A 22244-nucleotide genomic window follows, 5' to 3' on the forward strand; every position below is an offset into this window, starting at 1 on the left:
CAGTTTAACTGCACCTTTCACACAACCATTTAAATGGAACGTTTTAAATGTGAAATTACAGAAATAACTGGCACCCCCGGGAATGGGAATTCAGTACCTCTGGTCAATTTCGTTGATTCTCCCCCACCTAATGTCTAGAACTCTGCCACAGTTTAACATGCATAAGGTCTCAGTTCAAACTGGGTCCCTTTAGGAATCTAGATTATGGGTCAAATCTTATCCACCAATGTGTCAATCCGTAGTTTGACACATTCTGGATACGTTTATCTTTATTCCTTATTCCTTATTCCTTAATTCCTTAGTATAAAACACAGTACCAGATATCTCATGTATGCCTTAATTCATTAAGATGGAAAATTATTTAACAAGTATTCATACTCACACTCAGTACTTCTGATCAAAATTTGGTATTGGTCTATAATACAATATGCAAGATTTCGTTTTAACAGGCTCTGCATACCTTTTTAGATGAGCGCTCTGATCAGGTTTCCTGAGGCAAGACGAATAGTTGATGTCTCCTGGATTTTCAGGTCACTCTTCCGTCTGTTTTTAGATCGATGATTTGCCTTTTCCTCTCGCACCAACTTTTAGATCGAATTAAAAACCATCCTCTGCTACCATTTTTGTTGGTGAAACCATACAGGAGAGGAAGTTCAGAACCAACGACGCTAGACGGAGAGGAATATATTTAAGCAAAAGGCAGTTTATTAAACACAGAGATAGCTGGTACTGCTCAAGCTACATGCATGGGCCCAATGCATGGACCCATTTCAGTTGCCTCTTATGGAGACAGTTGAGAAGGGATCAAAAACAGAGTTTTCAGCATTACTTTATACAATGCAACACAAAGGAAGGGGTCCTTCTTCTAGTCCCTTGATTGGTTCCGGAGGCGTAGGAGGCGGGTCTGCTCTGTCCAGAGTAGAAGCCCCATTTTGTGCACGGCAGAGTCCTCTGCCCTAGGCACCCGACCAGTAGAAAAAAGTGCAGTGTGTGTGTGTGCGTAACTCGTGAGGCATGAGGATGAGTGTGCGTATGCATGGAGATGTGTGTGTGAATGTGTGTATGTTCTCAAAGGAAAGTCTCGTGGGGAGCAACCAGATTGTGGCCTGTGGCGTGGGAGTTGTCCTTGAGAAGATATTGGCTCTGTCCATTGTTCTTGCATAGGAACAGCATTGATTGAAAACAAGCTCCTAACATTAAAATGGGTCATGCACAAGATTTTAGTCAGACCAAGCTATAACATTTTAATATTTACTACGACATTAGCTAGCAGTCATCATCATGAATCAAGTAGACAATTTACTGGCAAATCCTTTTCAATCCTTGTCATATGTAGAGAAATTATAGATAAAATGTATTGGTGCTCATCGGCCATTGGACATAAACATTACACAACAAATTTGAAAATCGCATATTCAACAATGAGTGATTTGGAAGGAATTAGTGGCTAACTGCAAGCATTGCAAAGCAATCACTAGCCTGCTATTCAGTGGAGTGGGTGTGTGGTCCAAGTCTGGGTTTAAGGGTCTCTTTTCCAAACCTAAAAGGATAAACATTCAACATTGGCCATGCTGTCAATCCAGCATGACTTCTGCCGCGGTAAAAACAACTGGAAACTCAGAAGTCTCAGACTTCAGTGAGTTCAAAACTGGGAACTCTGGAAAAAACGAGCTCCGACTGGGAAAATACGTTTTGAATGGTGATCCAACTTGGAATTCCAAGTCGGGAACTCGGGCCTCTTTCTAAAGCTCTGACCTGAAGATCACTGACGTAATTTGCCCTCAAGAAGGACCGCCACATCTCCTTCTTCAAGTGAGCACAGCGCAACAAGGTGAGTCCAAAAATGTCTTGTATGCTGCTGCATAAATGATGTAATATGCCAGGGAGATATGTATACTGTAGCTAAGAAAGTAATACTAAGTGTATGTTGTGTAGTAAGCTGTTAGTAGCCCATGTGCCTCACCCTAGCTCATCAACGTAGCTCATCAACGGAGCTCATCCAGTTTATTCTATTTGCGGATGAGAACAAAAACAGGGCAGGAGAAGGTAGATGGTCAGACTACATGTAGACAGACTGGGGCAGGAGAGGAGGCAAGGTTCGGAAGGAGAGGAGGCAAGGTTCGGAAGGAGAGGAGGCAAGGTTCGGTAGGAGAGGAGGCAAGGTTCGGAAGGAGAGGAGGCAAGGTTCGGAAGGAGAGGAGGCAAGGTTCGGAAGGAGAGGAGGCAAGGTTCGGAAGGAGAGGAGGCAAGGTTCGGAAGGAGAGGAGGCAAGGTTCGGAAGGAGAGGAGGCATGGTTCGAAGGAGAGGAGGCAAGGTTCGGAAGGAGAGGAGGCAAGGTTCGGAAGGAGAGGAGGCAAGGTTCGGAAGGAGAGGAGGCATGGTTCGGAAGGAGAGGAGGCATGGTTCGGAAGGAGAGGAGGCATGGTTCGGAAGGAGAGGAGGCAAGGTTCGGAAGGAGAGGAGGCATGGTTCGGAAGGAGAGGAGGCAAGGTTCGGAAGGAGAGGAGGCAAGGTTCGGAAGGAGAGGAGGCAAGGTTCGGAAGGAGAGGGGAGGCAAGGTTCGGAAGGAGAGGAGGCAAGGTTCGGAAGGAGAGGAGGCATGGTTCGGAAGGAGAGGAGGAAATGGTCGGAAGGAGAGGAGGCATGGTTCGGAAGGAGAGGAGGCAAGGTTCGGAAGGAGAGGAGGCAAGGTTCGGAAGGAGAGGAGGCAAGGTTCGGAAGGAGAGGAGGCATGGTTCGGAAGGAGAGGAGACATGGAGAGGAGGCATGGTTCGGAAGGAGAGAGGCAAGGTTCGGAAGGAGAGAGTCAAGGTTCGGAAGGAGAGGAGGCATGGTTCGGAAGGAGAGGAGGCAAAGGTTCGGAAGGAGAGGAGGCATGGTTCGGAAGGAGAGGAGGCAAGGTTCGGAAGGAGAGGAGGCATGGTTTGGAAGGAGAGGAGGCAAGGTTCGAAGGAGAGGAGGGCAAGGTTCGGAAGGAGAGGAGGCATGGTTCGGAAGGAGAGGAGGCAAGGTTCGGAAGGAGAGGAGGCAAGGTTCGGAAGGAGAGGAGGCATGGTTCGGAAGGAGAGGAGGCAAGGTTCGGAAGGAGAGGAGGCATGGTTCGGAAGGAGAGGAGACATGGAGAGAGGCATGGTTCGGAAGGAGAGGAGGCAAGGTTCGGAAGGAGAGGAGGCATGGTTCGGAAGGAGAGGAGACATGGAGAGGAGGCATGGTTCGGAAGGAGAGGAGGCAAGGTTCGGAAGGAGAGGAGGCATGGTTCGGAAGGAGAGAGACATGGAGAGGAGGCATGGTTCGGAAGGAGAGGAGGCAAGGTTCGGAAGGAGAGGAGGCATGGTTCGGAAGGAGAGGAGGCAAGGTTCGGACTGGCTCTACCAGCTAACCTAAGGGATGTGTGAAGAGAATTACTAATTACAATTGAGTTATTTTAGAGAGAGCTGCAGGCTGGGGAGGTTTCTCATGTGGTGATGGAGGTATTGTTTTTCCCTCCAGAACATTCTTAGTTCCTTTAGTGGGAAGAGAACAGCTTATCCTTTACTCTACAGTAAATTACAGTCATACTTATAATATCCAGTCCAGTTCCGCCATCTACTGTTCATTCATTGTAATTAACACTTTCTATATTTTAGCCACTTAAGATCCAAAAGGGACTTAGTTAGTGAGTGCAGACATTTTCTTACTTGTCCCCCGCAGGAATCGAACCCACAAACCTGGCGTTGCAAGTGCCACGCTCTACCAACTGAGCTACAGGAGACTATTATAACCAGCCATTAGAATCGTGTCCCATAACTTAGTCTGTCAGCTGTTTTATCACTTTACACCATAACTAATTGCTTTTTACATTGCAAAACTCATTCCATTGTTACCATAAAAACAAACACACAAAAAGGTGCTTTGAAAGGAATTTAATTCCTAAACGTGTTTTACAATGAAAGCTGTGCAGATCAGTTTAGTCCAACCAGGAAGAAAATACCTTTACAAAATGAGTAGAGAAATATGTAAATATAATCTACCAGCTGATACAAAAATAAACTGAACATGAATGAAGGCTTGAACTTCATCGTTTCAAACAAGAGACAGAAAAACAGCAGAGAAAATATTTAACTGAACAAAATGTATCCCAATATTAGCCTGGTCCCAGATCTGTGTCGTCTTGCCAGCTCCTATGGTCAGTCACACCACAACACAAACAGATCTGAGACCAGGCTACTTTTCACTGACTGCCTCTATGTGCCAGGTAACAAAACAGAACTGTTCTAAAATCACAGAAAATACTAAAGTAAATCTGAAAACATTTAACTATTCTTATATATTGTCAACAGGCCCAGTTAGTTATGAACCACAACACAGCAGTCCATCTTTGGCTGAATCATGATGCATGCATTCAGTTAATACTGCCTTTATATGTGATCACACGACACACCAAAATATAAAATATTTTACAAAATAAGCTTGGGTGAAGTGTATATATATAAATTTATAAAAAAAAGCAATAGGAAATGTTTAAATAGATTATACTAAAGCTAAACAAAACGTTTCCAGAGTGTTGGATATTGCACACCAGCCGCGTGGGGGGAGGAGGGAGGGAGGGAGGGGGTGAGGAGGGAGGGAGGGGGGAGGGGGTGAGGAGGAGAGAGGGGTGAGGAGGGAGGGAGGGGGGTGAGGAGGAGGGGTGAGGAGGGAGGAGAGAGGAGGGGGGGGAGGAGGAGGGAGGGGGTGAGGAGGGAGGGAGGGGGTGAGGAGGGAGGGAGGGGGTGAGGAGGGAGGGAGGTGAGGAGGGAGGAGGGTGAGGAGAGAGGGGGGGAGGAGAGAGGAGGGAGGGGTGAGGAGGGAGGAGGGAGGGGGTGAGGAGGGAGGGAGGGGGAGGGAGGGAGAAGAGGAGGGTGAGGAGGAGGGGGAGGGAGGGGAGAGGGAGGGGAGGGAGGAGAGGTGAGGAGGGAGGGAGAGGGGGGGAGGGAGGAGGGAGGGGGAGAGAGGAGGGAGGGGGGGAGGGAGGAGGAGGGAGGGGGAGAGGAGGAGGGGAGGAGAGAGGGAGGGGGGGGAGAGAGGAGGGAGGGGGTGAGGAGGGAGGAAGGAGGGAGGGAGGGGGAGGGAGGGAGGAGGGAGGGAGGGGGGTGAGGGTTAAGGTTGAGGAGGGAGGGAGGTTATGGAGGGAGGGGGTGAGGAATGAGGAAGGAGGGAGGGGGTGAGGGTTGAGGAGGGAGGGAAGTTTATGGAGAGAGGGGGAGAGTTGAGGGAGAGAGGGGGGAGTTGAGGAGAGAGGGGGAGAGTTGAGGAGGGAGGGGGAGAGTTGAGGAGGGAGGGGGAGAGTTGAGGAGGGAGGGGGGAGTTGAGGGGGAGAGTTGAGGAGGGAGGGGGGAGAGTTGAGGAGGGAGGGGAGAGTTGAGGGGGGAGAGTTGAGGAGGGAGGGGGAGAGTTGAGGGGGAGAGAGTTGAGGGGGAGAGTTGAGGAGGGAGGGGGGAGAGTTGAGGAGGGAGAGAGGGGTGTATGGAGCAGCCCAGACAGGACAGGACAGGACCTTCTCAGGGCTTTCTGCGCCTAAAACACAATCAACAACAAATTACAAGAGTTACACTCACTTCAGAAATACACTGAGTATACAAACAGCAGGAACAGCTTCCCTAATATTGTGTCCTTTGGGTGGTGGACCATTCTTGATACACACAGGAAACTGTTGAGCGTGAAAAACCCAGCAGCCTTGCAGTTCTTGACACTCAAACCGGTGCGCCTGGCACCTACTACCATACCTCGTTCAAAGGCACTTCAATATTTTGTCTTTCTGAATGGCACACATACACAATCCATGTCTCAATTGTCTCAAGGATTTAAAAAATCCTTCTTTAACCCGTCTCCTCCCCTTCATCTACACTATTGAAGTGGATTTAACAGGTGACATCAATAAGGGATCATAGCTTTCACCTGGATTCACCTGGTCAGTCTGTCATGGAAAGAACAGGTGTTCCTAATGATTTGTACACTCTGTGTATATTAATTTAGAAAACTTTCGGCGGACACTATTGACGGTATCACACATACACATTTGTCCAATAAAACCCTACAGAATAAATGATACTTACTTCTGATGTCCATGGTGCTGGTAGCCTGGACCCAGGTTCGACCCAGCCCTCATCTCTATAGCCATAGAGCACTGGAACACAGAACACACACAATGTGGAAGCTTCTAGAATGGTTGACGACAAGCAACTGCCTTCTTTGTTTTTACATCAACATAAAGTATCTTAACAGGGTGTTGGGTCACCACGAGACAGAACAGCTTCAATGCACCTTGGCATAGATTTGGATGATTCAGGTTCCAGACCAGTTAACTAGGCCTAAGACCCCTAGACATAATGATTCAGGTTCCAGACCAGTTAACTAGGCCTAAGACCCCTAGACATAATGATTCAGGTTCCAGACCAGTTAACTAGACTCAGGACCCCTAGACATAATGATTCAGGTTCCAGACCAGTTAACTAGGCCTAAGACCCCTAGACATAATGATTCAGGTTCCAGACCAGTTAACTAGGCCTAAGACCCCTAGACATAATGATTCAGGTTCCAGACCAGTTAACTAGGCCTAAGACCCCTAGACATAATGATTCCGGTTCCAGACCAGTTAACTAGACTCAGGACCCCTAGACATAATGATTCAGGTTCCAGACCAGTTAACTAGGCCTAAGACCTCTAGACATAATGATTCAGGTTCCAGACCAGTTAACTAGGCCTAAGACCCCTAGACATAATGATTCAGGTTCCAGACCAGTTAACTAGACTCAGGACCTCTAGACATAATGATTCAGGTTCCAGACCAGTGAGTGCAGCTAAATCAGTAGGCTTATTATGGGTTTCGTAACACTGGGAGTTGGCAAGACGGCACAAACCGACCAGGGACCAGACTAACCAGTCCAATAACCAGTGTAGTGAGTGAACCCTGCCTCTTACCCGGTCCTCCACATCTGTCCAGTCTCCCTCCATACGGTCGCCCCCCTGGGCAGTGTTGCCCTCTGAAGACCTCCTCTTACGGCTGAATGGAGGAACACACAGTGAGTGTTTCACATCAACTACATCAGACTACACAGAATCGCTGATCTTCACCTTATCGTTCTGGATCTACAGTGAGGGGGAAAAAGTATTTGATCCCCTGCTGATTTTGTACGTTTGCCCACTGACAAAGAAATGATCAGTCTATCATTTTAATGGTAGGTTTATTTGAACAGTGAGAGACAGAATAACAACAACAAAATCCAGAAAAACGCATGTCAAAAATGTTAAATTGATTTGCATTTTAATGAGGGAAATAAGTATTTGACCCCTCTGCAAAACATTACTTAGTACTTGGTGGCAAAACCCTTGTTGGCACCCACAGTCAACGAGCACATTTACAGTACAGAAACAAAAGTGAGTTTAGTGTTTAGCACAGTGAGTGGACAACTACGTTGGTCCAGTGGTGAGCTCCTGTCTCAGTCTCGATGCAAGTACAGTGCATTCGGGAAAGTATTCAGATCCCTTGACTTTTTCCACATTTTGTTACATTACTGCCTTATTCTAAAATATATTAAATTGTTTTTTCCCCTCAATCTACACACAATACCGCACCCATAATGACGAAGCAAAAACAGGTTTTTAGAAACTGAATATCACATTTACATAAGTATTCAGACCCTTTTCTCAGTACTTTGTTGAAGCACCTTTGGCAGCGATTACAGCCTCAAGTCTTCTTGGGTATGACGCTACAAGCTTGGCACACCTGTATTTGGGGAGTTTATCCCATTCTTCTCTGCAGATCCTCTCAAGCTCTGTCAGGTTGGATGGGGAGCGTCGCTGCACAGCTATTTTTAGGTCTCTCCAGAGATGTTCAATCGGGTTCAAGTCCGGGCTCTGGCAGGGCCACTCAAGGACATTCAGAGACTTGTCCCGAAGCCACTCCTGCATTGTCTTGGCTGTGTGCTTAGAGTTGTTGTCCTGTTGGAAGGTGAACCTTCGCCCCAGTCTGAGTTCCTGAGCACTCTGGAGCAGGTTTTCATCAAGGATCTCTCTGTACTTTGCTCCTTTCATATTTCCCTCGATCCTGACTAGTCTCCCAGTCCCTGCAGCTGAAAAACATCCCCACAGCATGATGCTGCCACCACCATGCTTCACCATAGGGATGGTGCCAGGTTTCCTACAGACGTGACACTTGGAATTCAGGCCAAAGAGTTCAATCTTGGTTTCATCAGACGAGAGAATCTTGTTTCTCATGGTCAGAGTCCTTTAGGTGCCTTTTGGCAAACTCCAAGCGGGCTGTCATGTGCCTTTTACTGAGGAGTGGCTTCCGTCTGGCCACTCTACCATAAAGGCCTGATTGGTGGAGTGCTGCCGAGATGGGGAGAACCTTCTAGAAGGACAACCATCTCCACAGAGGAACTCTGGAGCTCTGTCAGAGTGACCATCAGGTTTTTTGTCACCTCCCTGACCAAGGCCCTTCTCCTCTGATTACTCAGTTGGGCTGGGCGGCCAGCTCTAGGAAGAGACTTGGTGATTCCAAACTTCTTCCATTTCAGAATGATGGAGGCCACTGTGTTCTTGGGGACCTTCAATGCTGCAGAAATGTTTTTGTACCCTTCCCCAGATCTGTGCCTTGACACAATCCTGTCTCAGAGCTCTACGGACAATTCCTTCGACCTCATGGCTTGGTTTTTGCACTGTCAACTGTGGGACCTTATATAGACAGGTGTGTGCTTTTTCAAATCATGTCCAATCAATTGAATTTACCACAGGTGGACTCCAATCAAGTTGTAGAAACATCTCAAGGATGATCAATGGAAACAGGATGCACTGGAGCTCAATTTTGAGGCTCATAGCAAAGGGTCTGTTCTTTAATTTTTTATAAACCTTCGCTTGTAGGTCCCCAAGAACACAGTGGCCTCTTTCATTCTGAAATGGAAGAAGTTTGGAACCACCAAGACTCTTCCTAGAGCTGGCCGCACGGTCAAACTGAGCAATCGGGGGAGAAGGGCCTTGGTCAGGGAGGTGACTAAGAACCCGATGGTCACTCTGACAGAGCTCCAGAGTTCCTCTGTGGAGATGGGAGAACCTTCCAGAAGGACAACCATCTCTGCAGCACTCCACCAATCAGGTATTTATGGTAGTGGTCAGACGGAAGCCACTCCTCAGTAAAAGGCACGACAGCCCGCTTGGAGTTTGCCAAAAGGCACCTAAAGGACTCTCAGACCATGAGAAACAAGATTCTATGGTCTGATGAAACAAAGATTGAACTCTTTGGCCTGAATGCCAAGCGTCACATCTGGAGGAAACGAGGCTCCGCTCATCACCTGGCCAATACCATCCCTACGGTGAAGCATGGTGGTGGCAGCATCACGCTGTGGGGATGATTTTCAGAGGCAGGAACTGGGAGACCAGTCAGGATCGAGGAAAGATGATTGGAGCAAAGTACAAAAAGATCCTTGATGAAAAGCGCCCATCCAACCTGACAGAGCTTGAGAGGATCTGCAGAGAAGAATGGGACAAACTCCCCAAATACAGGTGTGCCAAGCTTGTAGCATCATACCCAAGAAGACTCGAGGCTGTAATCGCTGCCAAAGGTGCTTCAACAAAGTACTGAGTAAAGGGTCTGAATACTTATGTAAATGTGATTTCAGTTTTTATTTTTAATAAACCTGTTTTTGCTTTGTCATTATGGGGTATTGTGTGTAGATTGATTTAATCAATTTCAGAATAAGGCTGCAACGTAACAAAACGTGAAAAAAGTGAAGGGGTCTGAATACTTTCCGAATGCACTGTATGTATGTATGTAGGTCTGTATGTCTGTATGTCTGTATGTCTGTATGAATATACACTGAACAAAAATATAAACGCAACATGCAACAATTTAAAAGCTCTGACTGAGTTACAGTTCATATAAGGACGTCGGTCAATTGAAATTAATTCATTAGGCCCTAATCTATGGATTTCACATGACTGGAATTACAGATATGCATCTGTTGGTCACAGATACCTTAAAAAAAAGGTAGAGCGTGAATCAGAAAACCAGTCAGTATCTGGTGTGACCACCATTTGCCTCATGCAGTGCGACACGTCTCCTTCGCATAGAGTTGATCAGGCTGTTGATTGTGGCCTGTGGAATGTTGTTCCACTCCTCTTCAATGGCTGTGCGAGTTGCTGGATATTGGTGGGAACTGGAACACCCTGTTGTACACGTCAATCCAGAGCATCCCAAACATGCTCAATGGGTGACATAATAATAATAATAATAATATGCCATTTAGCAGACACTTTTATCCAAAGCGACTTACAGTCATGCGTGCATACATTTATTTTTTTTGTATGGGTGGTCCCGGGATCGAACCCACTACCTTGGCGTTACAAGCGCCGTGCTCTACCAGCTGAGCTACAGAGGACCACATGCCTGGTGAGTATATGCAGGCCGTGGAAGAACTGGGACATTTTCAGCGTCTACGAGTGTGAACAGATCCTTGCGACATGAGGCCGTGCATTATAATGCTGAAACATTAGGTGATGGCGGCGGATGAATGGCACGACAATGGGCCCCATGATCTCGTCACGGTATCTCTGTGCATTCAAATCAATAAAATGCAATTGTGTTCGTTGTCAATAGCTTATACCTGCCCATACCATAACCCCACCATGGGGCACTCTGTTCACAATGTTGACATCAGCAAACCACTTGCCCACATGACTCCATTCACGCTGTCTGCCATCTGCCCGGGACAGTTGAAACCGGGATTAATCCGTGAAGAGTAAGTCAAGACCCTGGTGAGGACGACGAGCACACAGATGAGCTTCCCTGAGACGGTTTCTGACAGTTTGTGCAGAAATGATTCGGTTGTGCAAACCCACAGTTTTATCAGCTGTCCGGGTGGCTGGTCTCAGACGATCCCGCAGGTGAAGTAGTCGGATATGGAGGTCCTGGGCTGGCGTGGTTACACGTGGTCTGCGGTTGTGAGGCCGGTTGGACGTACTGCCAAATTCTCTAAAACGACGTTGGAGGCGGCTTATGGTAGAGAAATGAACATTCACTTCTCTGGCAACAGCTCTGGTGGACATTCCTGCAGTCGTTAGCAGTAGCAGCGGTACGTTAGCAGCAGTCGTGGTACGTTAGCAGCAGTCGTGGGTACGTTAGCAGCAGTCGTGGTAATGCGTTAGCAGCAGTCGTGGTACGTTAGCAGCAGTCGTGGGTACGTTAGCAGCAGTCGTGGTACGTTAGCAGCAGTCGTGGGTACGTTAGCAGCAGTAGTGGTACATTAGCAGCAGTCGTGGTAATGCGTTAGAAGCAGTCGTGGTACGTTAGCAGCAGTAGTAGCAGCAGCAGCTGTAAAAACAGGACACCTACCATGGTCCAGTAGGAAGCTCCTGTCTCAGAGTTTCTATGTCAGTGAACTGGACCGCCTGTCCTCCACCTCGGGTCTTGAACACTTCACCCTAAAAGTTAATAATACAGGCATGAGAACACAGGCATTAGAATACATTTTAGTCATTTAGCAGACGCTCTTATCCAGAGCGACTTACAGTTAAGTGAGTGCACACATTTTTCATACTGGTCCCACGTGGGAATCGAACCCACAACCAGACGTTGCAAGCGCCATGCACTACTAACTGAGACACACGGGAACACAGGCATGAGAACACAGGCATGAGTACTAGCAGTAGTAAAATAGCAGACGCCGTGGATTACAGGCAACATCCGCATTGAAATACAGGCTAGAGCGGCTGCTTTCATGGAGCGGGACACGAATCCGGACGCTACGACATCCGACAAGCCATCAAACAGTCTGATATGATGTTTTTTATGGTGTAATGACGTCATGTCATAGTATCGTGGGGAACAGGTTAGAGTTACTAGATAAGTGGTGAGGAGACAGAAAGTCTACATTCCTTTATGTCAAAGGAGATTACTGATGTTTAGGATAGCATGAGTGATGGGCAGGATAGTGACTTGGGGTAAAGAGTGATGAACATCAAAGACAGGGAGTGCCCATGGAGATTTACCAGATGGATGCCAGGAAGATGGTAACAGAAGGTATACAAGGTAGAGTGTTTCCTTTGTTCAAGTTAGTTCGTAACACCAAGGGGGCAAAGCTCTGGTCATTGTTGTAACGAACCCGGCACCCGATCATTAAACATTTGCATTAACTGTCTACAAAGTGTCTAAGTAAATCCTTGCATCCTTGACTACTTGAACACCCGAGAAACTCATCATAACATCAATACAGGACTATGATCTAATCTTACTACGCCGGCTCCGACGCTCGTCGGATGTCAGGTTTTACAAACTATCACGGCTTACAAAGGGAAACCCAGCCGCGAGCTGCACATTGACGCGAGCCTACCAGACGATCTAAATTCCGTCTATGCTCGCTTCAAGGCAAGCAACACTGTACCTGCATGAGAGCACCAGCTGTTCCAGACGACTGTGATCTCACTCTCCGTAGCCGATGTAAGACCTTTAAACAGGTTAACATTCACAAGGCCCAGGGCCAGACGGATTACCAGGACACACTCAAGAGGATGTGCTGACCAGCTGGAAAGTGTCTAAAATGACTTTCAACCTCTCCCTGACCCAGTCTGTAATACCTACATGTTTGAAGCAGACCACCATAGTCCCTGTGCCCAAGAACGCCAAGGTAACCTGTCTAAATGACTACCACCCCGTAGCACTCACATCTGTAGCCCTGAAATGCTTTGAAAGGCTGGTCATGGCTCACATCAAAACCATCATCCCAGACACCCTCGGCCCACTCCAAATCGTATACCGCCCAAACAGATCCACAGATGATGCAATCTCTATTGCACTCCACACTGCCCTCTCCCACCTGGACAAGAGGAACACCTACGTGAGAATGCTGTTCATTGACTGTAGCTCATCAATACCAAAGCTCATCACTAAGCTAAGGACCCTGGGACTGAACACTTCCCTCTGCAACTGGATCCTGGACTTCCTGGCGGGGCGCCCCCAGGTGGCGAGCGTAGGCAACAACACATCCGCCATGTTGACCCTCAACACGGGGGCCCACTCGGGTGCGTGCTCAGTCCCCTCCTGTACTCCCTGTTCACCCATGACTGCGTGGCCGTGCACGACTCAAACACCATCATTAAGTTTGCTGACGACACGGCGGTGATTGGCCTGATCGGCGACGAGACAGCCTATAGGGAGGTCGTCAGTGACCTGGCAGTGTGGTGCCAGGACAACAACCTCTCCCTCAACGTCAGCAAGAGAAAGGAGCTGATCGTGGACTACAGGAAATGGAGTGCCGAGCACAAACCCATCCACATCGATGGAGCAGGTCTAGAGCTTCAAGTTCGGTGTCCACATCACTAAGGAACTATCATGGTACACATCAACACAGTCGAAGGAGGCATGACTACGCCTCTTCCCCCTCAGGAGGCAAAAAAGATTTTGCATGGGTCCTCAGATCCTTAAAAAGTTATACAGCTGCACCATCGAGAGCATCCTGACTGGTTGCATCACTGCCTGGTATGGCAACTGCTCGGCCTCCGACCTCAAGGCGCTACAGAGGGTAGTGCGTACGGCCCAGTACATCACTGGGGCCAAGCTTCCTGCCATCCAGGACCTCTATACCAGGCGGTGTCAGAGGAAGGCCCTAAAAATGGTAATAAACCAGCCACCCAAGTCATAGACGATTCTCTCCGCTACCGCACGGCAAGCGGTACCGATGCACCATGTCTGGAACCAACAAGATCCTGAACAGCTTCTACCCCCAAGCCATAACACTGCTAAATAGTTAGTCCGGGTAGTTATTGTTTAACTATTTACATTGAACCTGAAGGCCATCGTGACAACATTTTGACTCATCACATATGCTGCTGTTACTGTTTTATTTATCCTTTTGCCTAGTCACTTTATCCCTACCGATATGTACATATCTACCTCAATTACTTCATACCCCTGTACATCGACTCGGTACTGGAATTCCCTGTATATAGCCATGTTATTACCTGGTACCCCTGCACATCGACTCGGTACTGGTACTCCCTGTATATAGTCAAGTTATTACCTGGTACCCCTGTACATCGGCAGGCATTGGACTGCAGGGATTGGACTGCAGGGATTGGACTGCAGGGATTGGACTGCAGGGATTGGACTGCAGGCATTGGACTGCAGGGATTGGACTGCAGGGATTGGACTGCAGGCATTGGACTGCAGGGATTGGACTGCAGGGATTGGACTGCAGGGGATTGGACTGCAGGGATTGGACTGCAGGGATTGGACTGCAGGGATTGGACTGCAGGGATTGGACTGCAGGCATTGGACTGCAGGGATTGGACTGCAGGGATTGGACTGCAGGCATTAATGATCCATTCCAATAGATCCACAGAGGTGATAAAGAGGTCTCTTTCTAAATAAGTCTTCCCACAATTCCCTGTCCTCTCTTATCTTATTCTCAGACATCCAAGGTCCCTTCCCTTCTGACCTTCTCTTCCAATACATTTTAACAAGGAGGCGCAGAGAGAGGTCACGAGGAAGGGTTAGTGACCGTAAAACTTCCATTAAACGCAGTCTCAAATAGTACTTCAATAACCAGGCATCGCCACACATTACAGCAAATAAACGGCGGGTCTAAATGAACTGTTTACGAGGTTACAAGGGACACAGCTCTGATATTCCCATGGTCATGTGCATTCATTGTATTTATCTCTTCTGTCATCATTACTAGCCATGGTGCCACCGAAAAGAAAATGACATCAAATTCAAGCTATCAGTGATCAAATTCAAGCTAGCAGTGATCAAATTCAAGCTAGCAGTGATCAAATTCAAGCTAGCAGTGATCAAAATCAAGCTAGCAGTGATCAAAATCAAGCTAGCAGTGATCAAAATCCCACAACAACATGTGGGCGAGGCAACAGCCAGGCATTTTGGAATCGACCCAAAACAAGTGAGAGAACGGGGGGTTAGTAAGGAAATAGAAGCCTGGATCATATAGAAGCCTGTCTCTAATAAGCGCCAGTTGTGTTCAGTGATTGAAGCAAATAAACGCCCAGGCTATTAATTGAAGTTTGACGGTAGATTAATTCAGAGAGCCTTTCTATAAGTCTTGACTGGTACATACCTTAATGAGTTTGGTCTGTATCTCTCCATCAGAGGCCAAGTCTTGGTGAGTGAGCATGTACTTGTCACACTTGGCCAGGGCCTTCTCGCTGGGGGCCGAGACCTTAATGGAGTTGGATCCCAGGATGGGCTGCATCACCGTGTCCAGCTCCACGTTCGACGACGGCTTGTGGTCCACCCACCTCTCCCCAGCAGAGTGGGAGCGCCTGTGGACCGCACGCACCGGGGGACCCGTCTAGTCGTCGACGGAAACGAAGCAGAGGGAAAGTCAGGGACAGAGAATCATGTGTTTGCTAACAATAAAATCATTCCATTGCTGGAGTTAGCGACACTAATAAACCATCAACTCTACAGGAAGTACAATCTAGCCAACCAAACGAAGCAACTAAATCTGATTCAATCAGGGATCAATTACATGCTTCATAATGTCATTATGGTGTTAGAAAACGACTGAAACTTGGTCAACATGTTGTTATACATGCAGTCATCTGATGTTTCAGAGGAACAAGACATCATGTTATGTTAGAAAATCATTTTATTTTGGTCTAAAGTGCAAACAAGAACATGCACCTGTTATATAGAGGGAGCGTTCATAAACGCATTACCCGACAAACCTAAAAGTCAGCTGATGACATGGTTAGTGTAACTGACTGCAGCTCTGCTTCCTACCAGCTGACCTTAGCACCTTAGTCTGTTGAGACTCACTGACCCTGTAAGCACCTCCCTGCTGCTCCTCCTCTAGGTCTAGATCACAGGCCTGGTCAGGTACCTGTCTGTCTTCCTCTCTTTCTCTGGCCCTCTCCCAACACCTGCCTCTCCTCCTGCTAAGGCTGCTGGGTAGACCGTGGGCTTGGTACTGGGCCAGGCTAGTGCTAGTCTGTCTGTCCTGAGGGACTCTCTGCTCCCACTCTGAGATGCAGGAGGTTACAACAGAGAGGGAAGTGCTGCCGGTGCTAGCGCTCTGAGGAGGGGAGGTGGGGTGGGAGCCTGACCCTGGCCACTGCCCTACCTGCTGGGGATGGGGAGGGGCGAACACTGGGTCTAGGGCCTGGCTGGACCTGGAGCCAGATAGACAACTCACCCAGCTGGTTAGGATACATGCATACATACATGGCTGGCTGGCTGGCTGCACACACTAACAAACAGGCTGCACGCACACCAGCAGACAGACAACACACAATTACAGAATGTTACATTCAATCAAAGTCTGACCAAGTATACAAAAGGTTAGCTATGGGAAAGAATAGTGGATTTCATATAAACCTTCCACAAAAGGTCAGGGTCAGTAAATTCAAGTCATTAAATCCACATTGTAACATGTAAAATAACATGCAGATGTGTTTTCACATCATGATTAACACGCCAGTCAGAAGAGGCTAGTCAACGTGTTAGCAGTAAAGGGGGAAACAGTAGTTTGTTTTGGAAAGGGGATTCCTTTTGATTCCTTTGAGTAGGAAAGGGAAAACGTTAGCAGGGTATATTAGCTGGATGAGTCAGTGCTCTAGAAGCGCATGTCGTGGTAACGTACGGGAACAGGCGATGGCGAGGCCGATCTCTTGGCGGGGGCGCGGTCCCTCTCCCGGGAGGGACGCTGGGGCTTGTCGGTGGTGGGGCGCTGGTCTGAGGGGGTCTTGCTCTCAGTCACAATGGCCTTCAGCTGCTTCAGCTTCTCATCTTTCACCCACAGCTTGTTCTGCATCTCCAGCTGCTTGGCACACACACGGCGCTCCTGGAAACACAAACCAGGACCAGCCAGGGTTAACACACACTGCTGCTTCTGCTGCTACCAGTACTACTACTACTACTACTACTACTACTACTACTACTACTACTACTACTGCCGCTACAACCACTACTACCACTACTACTGCTACTACTACTAATACTACTTTCAGACCCTTTAGAGAACAGAGATATCACATTTACATAAGTATTCAGACCCTTTACTCAGTACTTTGTTGAAGCACCTTTGGCAGCGATTACAGCCTCGAGTCTTCTTGGGTATGACGCTACAAGCTTGGCACACCTGTATTTGGGGAGTTTCTCCCATTCTTCTTTGCAGATCCTCTCAAGCTCTGTCAGGTTGGATGGGGAGTGTCGCTGCATAGCTATTTTCAGGCTCTCCAGAGATGTTCGATCGGGATCAAGTCCGGGCTCTGGCTGGGCCACTCAAGGACATTCAGAGACTTGTCCCGAAGCCACTCCTGGAGTTGACTTGGCTGTGTGCTTAGAGGTGTTGTCCTGTTGGAAGGTGAACCTTCACCCCAGTCTGAGGTCCTGAGCGCTCTGGAGCAGGTTTTCATCAAGGATCTCTCTGTACTTTGCGCCGTTCATCTTACCTCGATCCTGACTAGTCTCCCAGTCCCTGAAAAAACATCCCCACAGCATGATGCTGCCACCACTATGCTTCATCGTAGGGATGGTGCCAGGTTTCCTCCAGACGTGACGCTTGGCATTCAGGCCAAAGATTTCAATCTTGGTTTCATCAGACCAGAGAATCTGGTCTGAGAGTCCTAGGTTGCCTTTTGGCAAACTCCAGCGGGCTGTCATGTGCCTTTTACTGAGGAGTGGTTTCCGTCTGGCCACTCTACCATAAAGGCCTGATTGGTGGGAGTGCTGAAGAGATGGTTGTCCTTCTGGAAGGTTCTACAAACTCCACAGAGGAACTCTGGAGCTCTGTCAGAGTGACCATCGGGTTCTTGGTCACCTCCCTGACCAAGGCCCTTCTCCCCCGATTGCTCAGTTTGGCCGGGCGGCCAGCTCTAGGAAGAGTCTTGGTGGTTCCAAACTTCCTCCATTTCAGAATGGAGGCCACTGTGTTCTTGGGACCTTCAATGCTGCAGAATTGTTTTGGCACTCTTCCCCAGATCTGTGCCTCGACACAATCCTGTCTCGGAGCTCTAAGGACAATTCCTTCGACCTCATGGCTTGGTTTTTTGCTCTGACATGCATTGTCAACTGTGGGACCTTATATAGACAGGTGTGTGCCTTTCCAAATCATGTCCAATCAATTGAATTTACCACAGGTGGACTCCAATCAAGTTGTAGAAACATCAAGGATGATCAATGGAAACAGGATGCACCTGAGCTCCATTTCGATTCTCATAAACTTACCTGGTAAAATAAAGGTTAAAAAATACCTTCACAGGATTGGTTAACTCTTGAGGTTCCTAGGGTCTCCACCGAGCTAAAAGGTAAATCTGCTTTTAGTTTTAATGCACCGTATTACTGGAACTAAATACTAAATACATTTCATCTTCATGTTCTGGTGCCGTTGGTTAATAAATCAGAAGCAGCACTTCCTTTATCATACTATTTTCCTCCAAGAGAGAAAGAATAGGCATAAATCTATCCTGCAGCACAGAGAGAGATCATCATCCTGTAGCACAGAGAGAGAGAGATCATCATCCTCTAGTCTACTCACACTCTCCTTCCTGTAGCAGAGAGATCATCATCCTCTAGTCTACTCACACTCTCCTTCCTGTAGCAGAGAGATCATCATCCTCTAGTCTACTCACACTCTCCTTCCTGTAGCACAGAGAGATCATCATCCTCTAGTCTACTCACACTCTCCTTCCTGTAGCAGAGAGATCATCATCCTCTAGTCTACTCACACTCTCCTTCCTGTAGCACAGAGAGATCATCATCCTCTAGTCTACTCACACTCTCCTTCCTGTAGCACAGAGATCATCATCCTCTAGTCTACTCACACTCTCCTTCCTGTAGCAGAGATCATCATCCTCTAGTCTACTCACACTCTCCTTCCTGTAGCACAGAGATCATCATCCTCTAGTCTACTCACACTCTCCTTCCTGTAGCAGAGAGATCATCATCCTCTAGTCTACTCACACTCTCCTTCCTGTAGCAGAGAGATCATCATCCTCTAGTCTACTCACACTCTCCTTCCTGTAGCACAGAGATGATAGATAGAGAGAGAGAGAACTCACACACTCCTTCTCCCACTTGTGCTTGGTGTCCTGGACCATGCCCTGCATGCGTTGCTCCATGCGCCTCTTCTCCGACTGCTCTCTCTGCAGACGCTGTTCTCTGCTCTCCAGCTCCTGCTGCAACGTACGCTTGTCATCCTCATAGATGTTGGTGGTCTTCTGCAGGATGTCAATCTGATGGAACGAGAGAGAGAGAGAGAGAGATGTTAAGTGACAGTAGATGGCACTATAGACCAATAAATACCAAACCTACCCGACTGGTACACTAGGGCGGACCCCATTTAGTCGACTGGTCGATTGTTTGGTCGACCAAGATTTTAACCTCATTGTGTGAATTGTTTGCGTTTGATTGTGTGTCTATCAATTCCCCATTACATATATCACCAGTAGTACATGTTCTGTTAATTCCTATAATTTCTCATCTACAATGTTTGTTTGTTTATGGTAATTGCTGTTAATGCATTCAATATATTATTATTCCAGTCTTTTACCGTTGTCGGAGTGGACACATTGTTTGCAGAGCGCAAAACCTATGCTACACTTCTGAGAAACAAGTGTTGGTATATTTCATTCAATTCACAAGTTGTCAATTTAATCATTGTCTTTTGTTTGGAGCGCTCCTGTCAATGTTGAGTAAGGACGCGCACCTGATTACTCATAGAAGTAGGACCATATGCTACCTGGCTGCACGCTAATGTAGGCCTATAAATGTGCCCGTTTGGGGATCTGATAGTGTTTCTGATTGGCTTAACGCACCACCACTAATGACCTGTGGAGCTTCTCAAAGTCATGTTTTCTTCCCCTCAAACAGCAAGTAAACAAAGTCTGTTTTTACATCCATTGAGAATGACAATAGTTCCTCAATGTATTTGAAAAATCTTTCCAGCTCTCTCCCTTTCAATAATCACTCAGTGTGAAAGGGGAAAAATATATAATGCTCTGATCCAGTGGAAACGTCATAAAATAGGCCTACCTGATAACTTCTTATCCCTTACGCAAATAGCCTCCAGCTGTGTATCTCTGTCTGGAGCTCACTGGCTCGGGAAACTCTGAGGGCCCAGAATATTTTATACAATGTTGCAGGTTTGCTAGCACCAGCTTCAGGCTGGACCAAGTTAATAGTTGATACAATGTTTCAAGTTCCTTGCAGACAGGCCTGCATAGCCAATGTGATTTATAGGATATTTATTTTTATGAGGATATTTTCTACCTGCAGGCTGCAATGTTCTTATTTGTTGGCTTTATGGAGTCTATTTTTACATATTGGCAATGGCAGTTACTTTTAGATTTTAGATTAACCACATGATAATGATTTTGAGATACGAAGACTTTATTATCAATTAAATTACACTGTTCCACGAAAATGTGCATCTGAAAATCGTAACTGGCACGCAGATCGGTAGAAATGGCAAGATAAATTGGCACTCCACATGAGAAAGGTTGCCGACTCCTCGTGTAGCCTATTACCGGCAACTTCAGGAGAGTAACGGCAGAATCTGCAGAGAGAGCCAGTAGGAGCGGGAGGAGGATGGTCAGGTCACGTTTTTTCTTCTTCTGGTTATCTTAATTTATGGCTCCCTCTTGAGTCATTTGTGTTGTATTTCATCAAACAGTGCGCTTAAAGCATCAGACAAGCTCAATGCATATATAGTTGATCTTATTAAAACATATGGAAAAAGCCACGTTTAAAAATTTAGATCAACCAAATAGTCGAAAGAACAGGCGACTTTCGGTCTACTAAGATTTATTTTTGTCGGGGACAGCCCTATGGTACACTCAATCAATCAATCAATTTTATTTTATATAGCCCTTCTTACATCAGCTAATATCTCGAAGTGCTGTACAGAAACCCAGCCTAAAACCCCAAACAGCTAGTAATGCAGGTGTAGAAGCACGGTGGCTAGGAAAAACTCCCTAGAAAGGCGAAAACCTAGGAAGAAACCTAGAGAGGAACCAGGCTATGAGGGGTGGCCAGTCCTCTTCTGGCTGTGCCGGGTGAAGATTATAACAGAACCATGCCAAGATGTTCAAAAATGTTCATAAGTGACAAGCATGGTCAAATAATAATCAGGAATAAATCTCAGTTCAGGCTTTTCATAGCCGATCATTAAGAGTTGAAAACAGCAGGTCTGGGACAGGTAGGGGTTCCATAACCGCAGGCAGAACAGTTGAAACTGGAATAGCAGCAAGGCCAGGCGGACTGGGGACAGCAAGGAGTCACCACGGCCGGTAGTCCCGACGTATGGTCCTAGGGGCTCAGGTCTCTCAGTTGGCTTTTCATAGCCGATCATTAAGAGTTGAAAACAGCAGGTCTGGGACAGGTAGGGGTTTCGTAACCACAGGCAGAACAGTTGAAACTGGAATAGCAGCAAGGCCAGGCGGACTGGGGACAGCAAGGTGTCATCATGCCCGGTAGTCCTGACGTATGGTCCTAGGGCTCAGGTTCTCAGAGAGAAAGAGAGAACGAGAGAATTAGAGAGAGCATACTTAAATTCACACAGGACACTGGATAAGACAGGAGAAGTACTCCAGGTATAACCAACTAACCCCAGCCCCCCGACACATAAACTACTGCAGCATAAATACTGGAGGCTGAGACAGGAGCGGTCCGGAGACACTGTGGCCCCATCCGAAGAAACCCGGACAGGGCCAAACAGGAAGGATATAACCCCACCCACTCCGCCAAAGCACAGCCCCCGCACCACTAGAGGGATATCCTCAACCACCAACTTACAATCCTGAGACAAGGCCGAGTATAGCCCACAGAGGTCTCCACCACAGCACAAACCAAGGGGGGGGCGCCAACCCAGACAGGAAGATCACGTCAGTAACTCAACCCACTCAAGTGACGCATCCCTCCCAGGGACGGCATGAAAGAGCACCAGCAAGCCAGTGACTCAGCCCCTGCAACAGGGTTAGAGGCAGAGAACCCCAGTGGAGAGGGGAACCGGCCCGGCAGAGACAGCAAGGGCTGTTCGTTGCTCCAGAGCCTTTCCGTTCACCTTCACACTCCTGGGCCAGACTACACTCAATCATATGACCTACTGAAGAGATAAGTCTTCAGTAAAGACTTAAAGGTTGAGACCGAGTCTGCGTCTCTCACATGGGTAGGCAGACTGTTCCATAAAAATGGAGATCTATAGGAGAAAGCCCTGCCTCCCGCTGTTTGCTTAGGAAATTCTAGGGACAATTAGGAGGCCTGCGTCTTGTGACC

At 47.6% G+C, this 22244-nt stretch overlaps 1 protein-coding gene across 3 annotated transcripts in view; it reads right to left on the reverse strand.

Moving 5' to 3' along the window:
- Positions 1–5464: 5464 nt before the first annotated feature.
- LOC121531508 (kinesin-like protein KIF23) overlaps positions 5465–22244 on the reverse strand; it is a 59159-nt gene continuing 42379 nt past the window's right edge. For 2 of the 3 annotated variants that reach the window (XM_045227082.1, XM_045227080.1), the window contains 7 exons: positions 19031–19204; positions 16612–16812; positions 15085–15318; positions 11349–11437; positions 6941–7022; positions 6076–6146; positions 5465–5536 (listed from right to left, as the gene is read on the reverse strand). In XM_045227082.1, coding sequence (XP_045083017.1) covers positions 5521–5536; positions 6076–6146; positions 6941–7022; positions 11349–11437; positions 15085–15318; positions 16612–16812; positions 19031–19204 — 867 coding nt within the window. In that variant the 3' untranslated portion in view covers positions 5465–5520. Of the gene's footprint in view, positions 5537–6075; positions 6147–6940; positions 7023–11348; positions 11438–15084; positions 15319–16533; positions 16813–19030; positions 19205–22244 lie in introns of those variants that run through there. The other variant, XM_045227083.1, reaches the window with a different exon arrangement.

This window comes from Coregonus clupeaformis, chromosome 19 (genome assembly GCF_020615455.1).
Source record: "Coregonus clupeaformis isolate EN_2021a chromosome 19, ASM2061545v1, whole genome shotgun sequence".
NCBI lineage: Eukaryota > Metazoa > Chordata > Actinopteri > Salmoniformes > Salmonidae > Coregonus > Coregonus clupeaformis.